General features: G+C 40.2%; 1 protein-coding gene across 3 annotated transcripts in view; it reads right to left on the reverse strand.

Moving 5' to 3' along the window:
* The window catches only part of PRKCD (protein kinase C delta), an 88,143-nt gene that overhangs the window by 26,745 nt on the left and 45,449 nt on the right, over nt 1–15,949 (reverse strand). For all 3 annotated transcript variants that reach the window (XM_048491365.1, XM_048491363.1, XM_048491364.1), the window contains 2 exons: nt 12,947–13,146; nt 11,489–11,549 (listed from right to left, as the gene is read on the reverse strand). In XM_048491365.1, the coding sequence (XP_048347322.1) occupies nt 11,489–11,549; nt 12,947–13,146 (261 nt within the window). The remainder of the gene's footprint in view (nt 1–11,488; nt 11,550–12,946; nt 13,147–15,949) is intronic.

Raw genomic sequence — 15,949 nt, forward strand, 5'->3', positions numbered from 1 at the left:
GAAGGTTTTTTGCAATCTGATTTCAAAAACACTGGACTCCCTGCAAACAAGAACTGGAATTGGAGCAATGCAGCAGTTTTTCTTCCAGACTGACCTCTGTTCTCCACTCCAGCACAGGAACAATAGAAACAGGCAAACCATGGTTAAATCTCTCTTTCTCTGTCTTTGCCCTGTCGCTTTTCTACCATCACATATAGCCCAAGAGACTTCTACTTGTTTTGTTTGTTTTTGCTGTCCAGTAACGCCTGACTTATGGCAGCCCCTGATGGTGTTTTCAAGGCAAGATACATTCATAGGTGGTTTTCCATGGCTTGCCTCCATGTTACAGCCCTGCTATTCTGTGGAGGTCTCCCATCCAAATACTTGCCAGAGTCAATCTATTTAGCTTCTGAGATCTGATAACGATAGGCCTCTGCAAATAACATCCCATATCATCACCCTACTCCAGTTCTCCTCTCTTTCCTTCTATATCACCACCAGAACTCCACATCTCTCACCCCTCTCCAGGCATTTGTGCGACTCAGCAAGTTTCCTTCACTCTCACATCCATAAACCCCCTGGATTCAGTCTCAGGCATTTTCTAGCCCCCGTCAACTTCCAGGTATGTCTGTTTCATATTCCAGGAGCTCTTTTCTCTGGTCCCTACCAGGGCCTAGGCACACACCCCTCTTCCTTGGCTGGGTCCCCTCCAAAAGAAATGAGAGGAAGGTGAAACAGTGCTGTAAAATTAGGGAATAATCACATCAAGATTGGGATTTTCATTACTATAGTTATGAACTGACATTGGTTAACAGGGCTTTATTTTTCCTCTTTGACCTATCCACTTTCTTTCCAACTCCCTTGGGGAAGAAGAGGCAGATCAAGTCAGTATACACATAACTCTAAAACAATCCCTACAACTGTTGGTGCATCCTTGTGGGGATGCCTGGATGGCTTTTCCATGTTTTGAGTGACAGGCTCTATTGCTAGATATCTTTAGGCTGAAGACTGCTTTCTTTGCTGGGATTTTTTATGAGAATTAAGCTGCAGGCATTTTCTTGGGAAGAAGGATTATTGCATAGTGTAAGGATTTATTTTATAATAGTTATTGCATGGAGTAAGGTTTTATCTTGTAATTGTAAACTGCCTTAAACTGCAAGGGGGAAAGATAAGGAATAATAAACATTTTGATAGAATTCACTGATAGCATGAAAATCTGGGACACAAACTGCTGTGAACTCAGCATGAGAGGAAAAGTTTTTATACACTGTATTATTTACTTGACACACACACAACAGTAGAGGACCTTCAAGGAGTTGTGGGAGGCATCTCATATTCCCCCTCCGCCAGTATTTCACCTTTTCCTTGCCTGAAAGCCTCTCCCGTTTTCCTGCTTTTCCCCGCTCCTTCCCATTCACCAGCCAACCTAGCTTTATCTATTCCCCGCATCTTCAGTATTCCTTCCTTCTCCACCTCTGAGAACCTGGGCCTGTGAAAAGTCTGGTCAAGATGTGCGAGCTGCCAAGCTGGGCCCAGTTCTGTAGCAGGGAACCTACAAGAACATGTGAGGGGCACTTCACTGTCACCAATATCCCTTTTCCCACACTATTTAGGGTTGTCAACTCCAGGATAGGAAATGCCTGAAGATTTGGGGGTTGAGCCTGGTTAAGATAGGGTTTGATGAGGGTGGGATCTTAGCATAGTATAATGCAGGGGTCTGCAACCTGCGGCTCCGGAGCCGCATGCGGCTCTTTCAGCCTTATACTGCGGCTCTGTGTGGCCTGGAGGTCGGAGGGTAGCATGGGCGTGTCCCTCCAGCCCTCCAGAGCAGCGCTGGAAGAAAAGGTGAGTGGAGGGGCTGAAACGGAGGTGGCTCCGTGCGTGAGGGCGCCGCTTTTCGCATCCCCTCCACTCACCTCTCCTTCCAGCACTGTTCTGGAGGGCTGGAGGGACACACCCATGCTGCCCTCCGACGCCTGCAGGTCAGAGGATAGGATGAACGTGTCCCTCCAGAGCAGCCACCATCCTGCCTCTGCCCCACAGAGCAGGTGGTTGCCTGCTCCATTGGGAACAGGGAGTTTTCCTGCCCAGCGCCGCTGCCTCCCGCAGTGTGAGAGGCAGCAGCAGCAGGCAGGCCACAGCCGCCATCCCCCCTCTGCCCCATGGAGCAGGCGGCTGCCTGGTCCATTGGGCAGAGGGAATTTCCCTGCCTGGCGGCGCTGCCTCGCAGCGCTGGAAGGAAAGGTGAGTGGAGCGGCCGAACTGGAGGCAGCTCCATGCAGAACTGCCTCTCCAGCTCGGTAGATCTTCGGGGCTGTGGAAAATGGGTCCAAATGGCTCTTTGGACGGTAAAGGTTGCCGACCCCTGGTATAATGTCATAAAAACAGTCATTTTTCTCCAGGGAAACTGATCTCCGTAGTGTGGAGATGTTGTAATTCTGAAAGATCTCCAGATCTCACACAAGAGTTTGGCAACCCAAATATTATTTCAGCTTCCTGGCAATCTCATATTTCCATTTTCCGCTTTCTGTCCTACTCATCACCAATCACATACTTTGTACCAAACATACTCTCATTCATTACTGAAACTTAGTGAAAAGATAAAAGGGTTCTCTCTTTTAAATACATTGCTGAGGCTGCTGTTGTCTCCAGCGAACAGGATAGGACTGGGTGAGAATGCCCGATCCTTCACTGTCTATGGCAGTGGTTCTCAACCTGGGGGTCGGGACCGCTTTGGGGATCAAATGACCCATTCACAGGGGTCACCTAAGACTCTCTGCATCAGTGTCCTCCATCTGTAAAATGGATAAATGTTAGGGTTGGGGGTCACCACAACACGAGGAACTGTATTAAAGGGTCACGGCATTAGGAAGGTTGAGAACCACTGATCTATGGTCTATTTTAGAGATGCCCAAAAGCAAGCAAAAGAGCACACTCTTTTGGAACTGATAGAGGAAGGGCAACATAAAAGTTTCCACATTTGTGCTTCACAGCACTAAACAATTATGAAGTTATACTAAAAGTTGAATTGGGCTCGCTTTCCATACCCGGGCAAAATATGGACGCTTCGTCGCGAATGAAAAAAAAGCGTCAGGGCGATGGCGTTCGCACTTGGCGCAGCAATGGCGATCGTAGTCGCGAATGATCGGCGCCATTGTCAGCAGAAAACGCTAAACGGCGCCGGTAGACGGTGGGCATATTCCAGGAAAAGCGGCAAAACCACTCTTTTGTCCCTTCTTTATGTGGCCTTGTCGAAGCGCTTCGGCGACTTTTCGATGCGTAACAACTGCATCGCCAACGCGGGCTAATGCGTCAAAAGTAATGGCGTCCGGGCCTGCACGGCCGCAAGTCTTCGCGCTTGAGAGCACGCAACGTCGCTGAGCGCCAGCTTCCATGGCGGCTTCCGTCACGAACCGATCACACATTTTCTCTTGCCCGGGGCTCGCGGGCGCGCCGCAGCTCCGCCCTGTCTCATTGTGAGCGCTTTTTTTTTTGGGATGCGTCGCAATTTGCGACGTCATCGCGTCGCTGCTTTTGGCCGTGCGGAAACGGCCTTGGATTATAAGAACAGCATTTCTGGCATACTTAGAAAAAGTGCCTGTTGGTAGGAAGTGGTGAAAAGTTCTGATGTCTGTTGGAGTGATGGGATAAAGCTAGAAAAGTGAATTCATTTTTAAGGTCTTTGGCTTGCTGGGTAACTTCTCCATCCCCCTGGTATAACATAAATACTTATGTATACCATTTTATCGCAACGTGCATATAGAAGACAGAACCACAAATTCAGTCATAAGACAAAGTCTTTATTGTGAGTGTGCAGGCAAGCCAAGTTTTATTTTGAAATGCAGTTTGTCTCTTCATGTGGCTGTGTGAGAACTCCACTTTTATGAAGGACTGTAGTAGGGAATCTCATTTTTGAAACACTGCTTTAGGCTGATGCCTCATTTCAGCTACATTTCAATTCTTGTGGTTAGATTAAAGGATCTGAGATTTTTGTAAAAAAATCTTATTCTTCATCCAGGAGAAATGCCCTCATTGTATTTAGTACAACAAAGAGGATGTACTACAGTGTATGCTGCTTCCAATTCAAATGGAAGTTATACTAGGTGGATGGGGAAGATTTGTAAATACTCTGTAAACTGAGAATAATAAGCTTAATATTAAGCAAATACATGTATTGGAAGACTTATGACAAGATGAGGGAGCCAAACAGAACTAAACAGTCAAACAAGACATAGTTTGTATTAGTTTCTCTCTTTTCCTGTACTGTTCCCTAACACTTTCCCTTTTCTCCACTTGCTACCTATTCCCATAAACTATACATTACTTCTATTGAGTTCCACATTACAAATAGCAGCACACATTGTCAGGGTGATGATGAAAGAAATAACATTACAGAGGTCAATATGCAGCACTGATTAAACAGGGCACTGATAAAAAGGTACCCTGAGGTGTCTACGACAAAGAAAGGAACCGTTCCTGCCTCTGTGAGAAAGAGGGACTTTGAATGAACTGAGTATATGAAAAATTTTCACATGGTTCACAGCATTTGGAACTAGAAGTTCTGGCCAATTATACAATGCAAATGAATTATACTTGCTCTTTAAAATAATTTTAAAAGTAAAAAAGATACAGTATTCTAGAATACATTGTCAGAATTATAAAGGAAGTAATGATTTAAGTTACGAAGAAAACATTGAAATAAGTGCCAGAAAATGGCTGCAGCATTGCAAAAGTTACTGCATACAGACTAGTGAAATTCAGAGGACAGTAAAAATGGATTTCAACTATATTTCCCATCCAATAATTAACAAGAGTACCTTTTAAATCTGCAGGTAACTAGATACTGTACCTTAAGAAAAAGATGCGTGTCACTGATAGAGCATATGCTTGGCATGCAGAAGAACCTCCAGATAAAGGACCTTCAATCTGCAGAACCTCCATATAAAGGATTTCAAGCGGCTGCTGTGATGAAAGTCCTTTCTCTGCCTGAGGCTCCGGAGCAGTGGTTCTCAACCTGGGGGTCGGGACCCCTTTGGGGGTCAAACGACCCTTTCACAGGGGTCGCCTATGACTCTCTGCATCAGTGTTCTCCATCTGTAAAATGGATAAATGTTAGGGTTGGGGGTCACCACAACATGAGGAACTGTATTAAAGGGTCGTGGCATTAGGAAGGTTGAGAACCACTGCTCTGGAGAGTCACTTCCAGTCAGAGAAGGTAGGATTGAGGTAGATAGACCAATGGTCTGACTCAATAGAAGACTAGTAAAAGTTTCAACAGCAACTATTTCTTAACAACATGAATGATCAACATGAAGGGTAAGCAGGTATGCCTCTAACTGGGGACAAAATAATGCAGGTATGGGTTCCTAAATACAAAGGGGACCTTCAAGGCATGTGGAAAGTTTTTTTTTCAGAAAAAGATCCTTGAAACATGAAACAGTAGAGAGAAACATTTATATGCTGCCTTGAAACATCCTTGAAACATCAGCTTAGTCAGCTGTGGCTGGGAGTTACTGATAAGAAGCTTGGTGCTTGCTTTCCTTGGGCTTGGTATTTAAGAGGGAAGTGGTATTCAATTTTCTCCCAAGAATGCCTATCTTTGCAGTTTAAAGGAAAAAACTGATCTTAGACAACATGTGCCCAATTTCTCAACTAGGAAAACTACCTGTTGCCCACATACACCCCCCACCTCCATTTAACAGATGGCTTGCAAAGCTGTGATCACAGCCAGCTCCATGGAAACAGTACTGGAAAGCACATTAGTCTAGTGGATCTGTGGGCTTTTGGACAGGAATTCAATTTATGTCCAGGACAAGTGATATATGCAGCATGCTTCAATGAGCACACCTTCCTTGTTGGATCAATGTGAAAAAGTCTGGTTGAGGGGTAGGAGAGTCAAAGGAAAATTGCCCCCCTCATCTTTTTTTAGCCTGCCCCTCCCCCTGCAATTTTTGCAAGTCCTACAAATGAGTGCAACAATAATGTGCAACAATAAAGACAACTTTATACCAACAGGGCAGTTTTCTTTGCAAGCTTGTCACACATTTTGTGACTCATGTTTTTCATAGCATTGATATATTTGCAGATGTTTGAAGCCCATGAAAAGTCCACCAAGTTTCACACAAACTTCTTGCAAAGGTCCTGTTGCAGTGAATGGGAGTCGCAAAAGGCTCATGGGTGGGAGGGGGGAATCAGATTACAGCAATTCAAATTATTAGTTAATATTATATAAAGCAATTCTTTTCTGTCAGTTCCATTTGACTGTGTTGTGTGTAATAATTCAGCATGCATATCTATAAATCAGTGAGAGAAAATGAGGCACCAAGTTTTTCAGATATCCCACTAAACATTTTCCATAAAATCCCAGTCAGTTAACAGTTTTTCTCCCATCCCCATAAAAAAATTAATGTCTCGATTCCACAATAATTTGTACCTTACTGAAACTACTAATTTTTCAAATAAGAGTTACAAACCCCTTCTTCTTGAAGCTGAAATCAGCAGCATGATAATTCAATGTGAAGAAAGAGAAAACTATTCCAGCTGCCTCCCAAAATGCTCGATGCAGAAATGGAGACACTGGGTGCTAACATAAACCTTCTACCGTGTGCTACGTTCTGTGACTGGATAAGGTCAATAATTTCATTTAAATAAACAAAGGCATCTGCAACAAGGTCTGCTTTCCATGAGTATAATTTTAAATAATAAAAAGACCTGTTTTGGGCGCCACCAATTCTAGCATGCTCTAAAAGTGACAGCACCGTATTTCTTCTCTTCACTGTCAAAAATATCAAGAGGTTAAGAAATTTTAGGTCAGGTTGCTTTAGAACCTTGGCACTAGTAAAAGCATGCTGAGAGAAAAGCAATATTACCTTTGTAAGAAATGGCAACTTATTTGGATGAATATTTTTTCTTTGATCTCATAAGGATACTTGTAATAAAGATAGGGTTGAAAAAGTTCTCTTTGGCAAGAAAAGATCTAGTCAACTATGGATCTGTTTCTCTTCTCAACCTTTGTGAGTAAATGACTGAGCGAGTATGACAAATTTCCACATACCTGGATGACATATCTTCCCTTGACCCATTTCAGGCATGGCTTTGGTACATTGTGCATTGATCAGTCTGGAGCATGAACTCCTTTTTACATTTGGATAAGGGTGATGTGCCTTTTGATCTTACTGAATCTTTAAGCAGACTAGAATACTGTAGACCACTCCATATCATTAGAATTTTTGGAAAATAGGGCAGAGATTCAAGGAGCAGCTCTCTGAGGCTTCTGATAATTTGGGGGCAAACAAAAATTCCATAAGACACTTTTTAGATCTGACCTGAGGACAGGGTTCAGTATTGCTATAGATGCTTTTTAACGTATACCATAAAGTGATATTGTCCAGAAAGTTGATGTTAGATGTCATTAATATACTGATGATGCTGTCTGGAAAATACAGTCAAGAGAATGAAAAGGAACAAGCTTAAAATTAATGCTGACAACAAGGCTGATGAAAACAAGACCTTAAAGGAATGCGAACTGCTGATCTTCACTGGTGCAAGGCTATCTTATTGAAAATCATATTAAGACCCTTAGGGTACTTTTGGACCATATCTTCTTGTTAGAGAAACTGACTGGTCTTGTTGCTAAGAGTGGCCTTTTACAAATTCCACCTATCGTATATACTCGTGTATAAGTCGAGTTTTTCAGCACATTTTTTGTGCTGAAAAAGCCCCCCTCGACTTATACACAAGTCAGCTGTATTTTAATTTTTTTAGGGTTTTTACTTTGTCGGCCTCCAGGGGTGCAGTTTTTAGGCTAGCAGCACCAAAATTTCAGTGTCACATTTCAGGTGACACTCCTGATGATACCAGCCAAGTTTGATAAAGTTTGGTTCAGAGGGTCCAAAGTTATGGACTCCCAAAGGGGGTGCCCCCATCCCCCACTGTTCCAATGGGAGCTAATAGTAGATGGGGCTACATTTTGAGGGTCCATAACTTTGGACCCCTTGAACCAAACTTCACTAAACCTGGGTGGTATCATCAGGATAAACTCTTGCTGATACCAGCCAGGTTTGGTGATGTTTGGTTTAGGGGGTCCAAAGTTATGGCTCCCCAAAGTGGGTGCTCCCATCCCCCATTGTTTCCAATGGGAGCTAATAGTAGATGGGGCTACCCTTTTGAGGGTCCATAACTTCAGACCCCTGAACCACACTTCACCAAACCTGGGTGGTATCATCAGGAGGGTCTCCTAAAGATACTCTGAAATGTTGGTACTGCTAACATAAACATTCCTCCCCTGACGAGTTGTGTGAATGTCCCTTCTAAAATGACACCTGCCATGTGCAATTTTAAAAATATGTACACTAAAAATAATGAACTATTCTTTTAAAAAGCAGGGTAGTTTTGAGTCACAGTGAACAGGCATGTTCATTCCAGTTTTTATTGTAAGATCCATTGTTTAAAACCCTTCCTTTCAAAAAAGCTAAGGTTTTTGTACTTTTAAAGTTATTGTTGATACCATATTGTTCTTGTTGACCCTGTTTTCCACTTACAGAGCCAGTTTACAGTTTTTCTTTGAAAAAAATATTCAAAAACATTTAACCTAGTGATGCCTCACTTAATGTAATTTTATTGGTATCTATTTTTATTTTTGAAATTTACCAGTAGCTGCTGCATTTCCCACCCTCGACTTATACGCGAGTTAATAAGTTTTCCCAGTTTTTTGTGGTAAAATTAGGTGCCTCGACTTATATGCAGGTCGACTTATACACAAGTATATACGGTAGCTTGGAAATTGAACTCTGGGGCTCAGTCATGTTGATCCATAGTACCATAGCGAGAAGGTTGGATTATCATAATGCATTCAACTTTGGACATTCAGCCATGTTGATCCATAATACCACAGTTAGAAGGTTGGATTATTATAATGCATTCAACTTGGGACTACCTTTATAGGCAATCTGGAAAATATGATTAGTGTAAAATACAGTGGCCCAAATGTTCAGTGGGGCAAGCCAATACAAACAAGTACATCCTATTTTTTACCAAGTGCCTATTTGTTTCCAGGCTCAAGTTAGGATGCCTTACAGATATTTGTCTCTCCCTGTATAAACCCATGCACTTACATACTACTGCACTCGCAGATCAACTTCTTCTTTAATGTACCACCTTCTATGGGTGCTCAGTCTACTGCCACGTGGGCATTTCAGGTTTTTTCCACTACCCAATAGTCTACCCAAATAGTCTACCCAAAAGGGTAAGAAGGGGACCAACTTTTTCGACACAAATGTAAATTTGATGGTAGGAAAGGAGAATGACATACTCCACTTTAGGTCCACATTGGGAAGAAAGGCAAGGTATAAATTAATTAAATAGATAAATAAAACATTTCAAAGGACTTTTAGAACTCACTCAGACAGTCTTTTAAAGAAAATTACCATGCCACTCCCAAGTACTATTTGTGAAACTATCAACAATATTTTTTTATTCCAATGTATTCCAACTTCTGATGCTTCATTAAAATCACTGAAGTTGATTTTCATCAAACAATAAGCAGTAAATAATAATTACTATATAAACAAATAAATCTTATGGAGCAACAAAGGCTCTTTAAATTTCTACTTTTTCAAACATCAACATTCTGCTAGCATCCGTGCATCAATCATTAAAGTACCTTGTAAGGCAGTAAAAACATTGCATTGTTGGCATTTGTTAATTTTGATACAAAGCAAGGTCACAGTGGTTCAGTTTTAATTATTTATACTCTACCCTACTGCAAGTGAGGATGTCTAGTAACAGATGGTAAATTGTTGAGACATGAGAAAATATCACTGGTTTAGCAAGGATTTTGTTGTCCAATTCTATTCTATCAACCCTGCAATTTTTATAATGAAATACACGTGCCAAGCTGCTGCCAAATTAAACACACACACGATAATTCATCATAAAGAACTGTTCTGCTTCCTGCAGTTCATTATAAAGATTTTATCATTTTCACTTTTTGCCTAATGCAAATCATGCCACAATACTAAGATAGCACAGAAAATAAAGGAGGAGGAGAAGGGCCACAGCTTAATAGCAGAGGCGCATATTTGGTTACAGACAATCCCAGGTTCATTTTCTGGCAACTCCAACAGTAGAGTTTGAAGTGGTTTTGCCTGGGAGCAGAACCACCAGAGGAGACAGTTATACTGTACTGAGATTGGCCCAACAGCTTGACTTATTACAGCTTTAGATGTTCATATTGCTTAGCAATCTTTGTTATGAACCAGTGCTACGTAATGATAAGCATTCAAATGCTGGCTCTGATCCAAATGATGCGATTGGATCACCATGCATGAAGACTTCATCATTCACTTCAATGGCAAGTCCACAATCATATGTGTCCAAAAAAGCTGCCACAACTGCTGAAGAAAAGGAAAAACTCTTTTGTATCTAGGAGCGTAGAAGAATCCCTACAGCAGATATAATATGGACTGAAATCATCATATTGTAGAAAACTGAGATACAAATAATAGTGTATTATCAAAGGTACCTTATGTTGTCAGGACGTTCATCTATTAAAAGCAATGCTATGTACCCTGATAGACAACAGTTCTCTGGTGTCCTAGGAAAAGGTTTTTCACACCACCTACTAACTGATGCCTTTAGCTGGAGTTGCTAGGAATTGGACCTGGGACCTGCAGGGAAAGCAGATGCTCTACCACTGTGCCATGGCCCTACACTCATATTTGGTTTATTCCATTTTTTATCACTTGTCTGAAAAAACTGAGGAGACATGGGTAGAAGTGGCATCATACTGGAACTGTTATTCTTCAAAATTTAGAGGAGTATGAGAACACACAATGTATGCAAATCACAAGGGAATAAGTGTAAACAACACGATGAGCACATTTTTAAAGATATGAACTGATGAGTTTGCCAGTTACATAGTATATAGCTCAAATAATTTTTAGTAACTCATTTCCCCCCATTTAAATTGATTACATTTACATTGCCTCACATTTTCTGTTGTGGATTTAGGTTATAGTAAACATCAGACAGCAGGTTTTTCCCCAGCTGCTGTGCAATCATTTCAGACAACAGTCTTCTTGATGGTACCGATAGTGTAGTAACCGATATTAATAAAATATTGCTAACACTGTCTATGGTTCATTTCTATATTAGCTGAACAAATCTTGGAATGTATAGAACCCATTCCATTACATCTGGTTTCACTCAAGGTTATAGTTGTCACATATCCAAAGATTGGATATGACTGCTAATATTTCACCTGAATAAAAACTGCCCTGTTCTACATAATATTCCAGCTGCTACGTTCAGGCAGTATTAATGCACATGTAGTTAATCCTAGGCACATACATTGCTCAGAGCATGGGAGCAGCTATTCTTTCTTCTTTAAATGAAGGAGTTGCTCTGTTGCATATGCAAAGAATTTCCTGACTCAAGAGTTGAACTAGGTTTACCCATGTTTAACCATCATTATAAACAGATTTTCAAAAAACCCAATGAATCTTCTTACCTCCATCTTCTAGAAAGTATTGCACAGCCATCAATACCTTCCCTTGTGGCTGTAAATCAAGCTAGGAAAAAAAAGAAACCAAATAATTACATCCTTGTTACATTAAAACCTTCCCATTATCTAGACAGAATGCAAATGTCTCACATTTCAGAGCAGCAAGTTGTAGAAAGCAGCAACCTTATTTCTCTGTTCTGTTTATCAGTGGCTACTGTATTGACATTTGTTTTTCTTACTCAATAGTGACCGCATTTTATGGCTGCTTGTGATTGGACAGTTCAGCCACATGGCATTTTATAGCTTTTCTGAATTACCCAAATTTTAGTGGTTTATTAATTTGCCAGAATCAGAATCTTCAAACTCACAAAATATATTATATCTACAATGACAAATTATAAATACTTACTTTGCAAAATCTTTTTTTATTTTTGGGTCAAAAACAAAGGACTGTCAACAGTGCAGACCTATGTTAAGTGGCCATACAAAACATACAATTTAGCTTACCTAATGTCATGGCATGTTACTGAAAGGCAATGGTTGGGGTGGCAAAATGCCCATCAGTAACTATGTTAAGATTTGTTGAGCCATGTATCATAGACATCAGAAGGCAGACCTAGCCATGGAGCTGCTAATTTCAGAAGCCTTGTTTCTGTAAATATATATAACTGTCCCAAGGATGGGAACTAAGGCCTACTTACTTGGTCTGTAATAGATGCAAGGGTGACATACACTCTTCACCTCCCTTCTGTGTATTCCGAACAAGCATGCTCACAGACCTTGCCTGTCTTTTCTCATCACAAGGGCAGAATTATCATTAAAACAAGATGCTGATGCTAAAAGAAAATCCTGAGAAACTCACCTTAAACCCAGGTAAAATTCACGCAGACTTATTTAAAAAGAAGAGGATGTTTAACTGACTTCTTCCTCCATACACCATTTCCCTAATCAACAGTGGCTGATAATGGTATTTTATAACTGGTAGGGGTAAAGAACAGGCACAGGATGAGTACCTGTACTGTTTCCCAACTGAGGTTAAAAGAAGGTGGGGTGGGGGAATTTTGCAAATGGGGAATTCCCCCTTCCCCACACCATGGTCCCATACTAGATCAGGAGAATGGTCAATTGATGGAAATACTAGGCATGGGACTCCAGGGTTTTATGTAGTTTGGCCCTCAAACGTGATTGTACAACTGATTACCAGGTCACTGAAAAATAATTATGGACCATACTGTGTTAACATCTGGATCACTGTTATCCAAGATTGTGGATTGGCTTTGCCAATAAATAAGGACAGACACTTCACAAGTTGTATAAGTTTCTTTTTTTCTTTTCCATAAGAACTGTTCAGAGGCACAACAACATCTGTTAAAGCAGTTTACTCGTTCCTTTTTCCATGTGCGTAAAATGGAAGAAATAGTAGTTCAGAACAATCAACAAACTAAGGTTCATCATTACACTTACCCAAAATTCTGCCTTCCCGTTGCCTTTCTTACATCTTTCAGCCAAAACAGACACACCTACAGTCACCTCAGATAATTGCTCTTCAGCAGCTCTCATAAGAACAATCTGAATAACACGCCCTTCGTAGATATGGGCATCAAAAGAAGATTTCCATTCTGGGTACATAGTAGGTTTCTTCTGAATTAAGGTTTTCCCCCTCTCTGCAAAATGTCACAAAAATATACTAGTTAAAAATTAGCATGATAATACTATAGGCATTGGAAAAACTGTGTTGAATCAAAGGCAGAAGATAATCTCAATAATTATGAGATAATGGTGAGGCACAAAGGGAATTTTGAAATATTTGTATCATTTACAGCAGTGGTAATTTTCACTGCTGCCATGGGGAAAGACACGGTATATTTTTTATAAATAAATAAAAAAGAAAGTGGATGCAACACTACATCATTCCGAAGTCAGCTGTACCATTCAGGGATTTTGGGAATTAGTACCTTCTCCAGAAGGCCAAGACTGCTGTCTCTGTAACTACTGAAGATTATCTACTGTTGCTCTTATATGAAGAGTAAGTATATGTATTTTATGCATATTCTGTTTAGTAAAGTCAATAATTCATTTTGTTTCTTGCACTATTTTCCTTTTTGTCTTTTCTACTTCCTTTAAACACTGCATCATAATATTAACAGGACACATACCAAGGCGTCAGCCTCTTCGCAATTTTCAACATTTGTATCTCTGTCTAGGAGCTGAGCATCCCAGCTTTATATACTGGACTATCTACTGAATGCAATGTATAGGGGGAAAATGAACAACTCACAGTTCTTATTAAGATTCTAACCAATAAAGAAGACTGCTATAGGAGTGGTAATCAGGAAAGTCCCACTACACAGTGTGTGGCTGGATAGCATATACCTATAATTTTATGATAACCATAATTTTCAGAGGTACCACAGTACTTTGAATATTAGAACAATGCACAAGCTTAATTTAGATTAGTCTTATATTATTACCACCCAAGTGAATAGCAATACTACCAAAATGTCCACAGTGGGAATAACTGGGCTCTTAATATCCAAACAACTTTCTGAGGTGGGAGTTTACAGTCAAGCTCATTTTGATCCAGCAGTTGTTTGCTTGATGCATGCTTCTTACTATGATGAACTGTCTAAACAGTAGTAAAAAATGGTACCTGAGTATTCCTTTATTAGGCAAGACCTGCCAAAGAGAACTTTATAAATGATATATTTGGCATGCTGGCTTAATTTAGCTTGCCAAATAACTTCAGATGTTCACAAACAGCCACCTGAGGATGTTTTGCAGGCTCCTGCTATATCTCCTCTACTTTAGTCAAAAAGTTTTCCACTTTATTTTGAAAAAAGCTGTTCAGCTCAGATGCTTCCACTCACAAAAAATTATCATTACCAGATCTATGCCCTGCATGTGTGTATGATAAGTTGCTTCCAACTTATGGCAACCATATGGATTAATTACCTCCAAAATATCCTGTCATTAATTACGTAGCTCAGGTCTTGCAAACTTAGGGCCATGGCTTCCTTTATTGATGGGTCTTCCTCTTTTCCTGCTGCCTTCAACTTTTTCTAGCAGTACCATCTTTTCCAGTGAGTCTTTTCTTCTCATAATGTTACCAAAGTATAATAGTTCAGTTTGGTCAATTTAGTTTTTCTGTCTCCCTCACAGCTGCCCTTGCCAGTCTCAGGCCGATTATGCAGCAGCCAATTACTGCGCCTTGGCAATTGAGCCCCAGCACAGTAAACTTTCTTGTACTGATTTACAAGAAAATTGCTGCACATAGGGTGCAGAAGTGACACATGGCAAACTTTCTTGTTCTGACGTACAAGGAAGCTGCTGCATGCCTCCTGCTTTTGCTCTCTGCTTTCCCTGTGGAAAGCAAGAGCACTTCAGGTGTGTGCCTGATGCTGCAGCAGGGCAGAGAAAAGTTCTACAGTTCATAATCGGCCTCAATTTCCTTCTGATTTCTTGGTTGCAGTCTCCTTTTTGGTTGATGATGGAGCCGAAGAACAGAAAATCTTTAACAATTCTGATTTTTAAAATCATTGTTATGCACATATATTGAACAGATAAATACATCTTGTCTTACACCTTTGTTAAACCCATTCTGTTTTTCCATATTCTGTGCTAAAACTAGCCCTTTGTCCAGAATAAAGATTTTATATCAAAACAATCTGATGTTATGGCACAGCCATTTCTTTTAAAATTACAGCTTTTTCATAATCTACACAGTCAAAAGCTTTGCTATAATCTATGAAACACACACTTATTTTCTTCTGAAATTCTTTTGCATGTTCTAGTAACCAATGTCAATTTTCCATATTTGTTCTTCACAACATCTTTAAACTCTTTAGGTATGTTGTTTAGATTGCATTTTGTGTTTTACTGCATTTTTTCAGTTTTATTCTAAATTTCAGTGTAACAATTCACAATCAGCTCCTGGTCTTATTTTAAAAGAGAGGATAGAGCTTCTCCATTTTCTGCCTCCAGTTATGTAATCTTTTTGATTTCTGTATTGACCATCCAATGATGCCCACCTTACAGTTGTCTGTTCGGTTGCTAAACATGTTCGCAATCAACAATGTTGTCTTCACAAAGCTCTATGAATTGTTCTCTTGCTTTATTTACTACTCTTATCCCAAATTTTTCGGCAGTATTTGATTCTACTTTGTTTCCCGCTTCTGTGTTCTAGTCACCTATGATTATCAACACATCCTGTTCAGGTATGAGACCAATTTCTTCCTGAATACTTAATTTTCTGATTGAAAATGTCCTAATGCAGCCCAGTTTAGTTCATTCTTTCCCAAATTTGCAAAGTTTATATGTTAATTTCTTATTTTAGGATATTGAACTTACTTTCATTCATACTTCACATGTTCCATGTACCTATTATATGTGTTGAAAATCTTTGGAATTTTTTGGCATTCATTCACATTAACATTTGAACATTCTGTAGCTGCAATCAAGAATAGCTGA

Source organism: Sphaerodactylus townsendi, linkage group LG03, assembly GCF_021028975.2.
Source record: "Sphaerodactylus townsendi isolate TG3544 linkage group LG03, MPM_Stown_v2.3, whole genome shotgun sequence".
Taxonomy (NCBI): domain Eukaryota; kingdom Metazoa; phylum Chordata; class Lepidosauria; order Squamata; family Sphaerodactylidae; genus Sphaerodactylus; species Sphaerodactylus townsendi.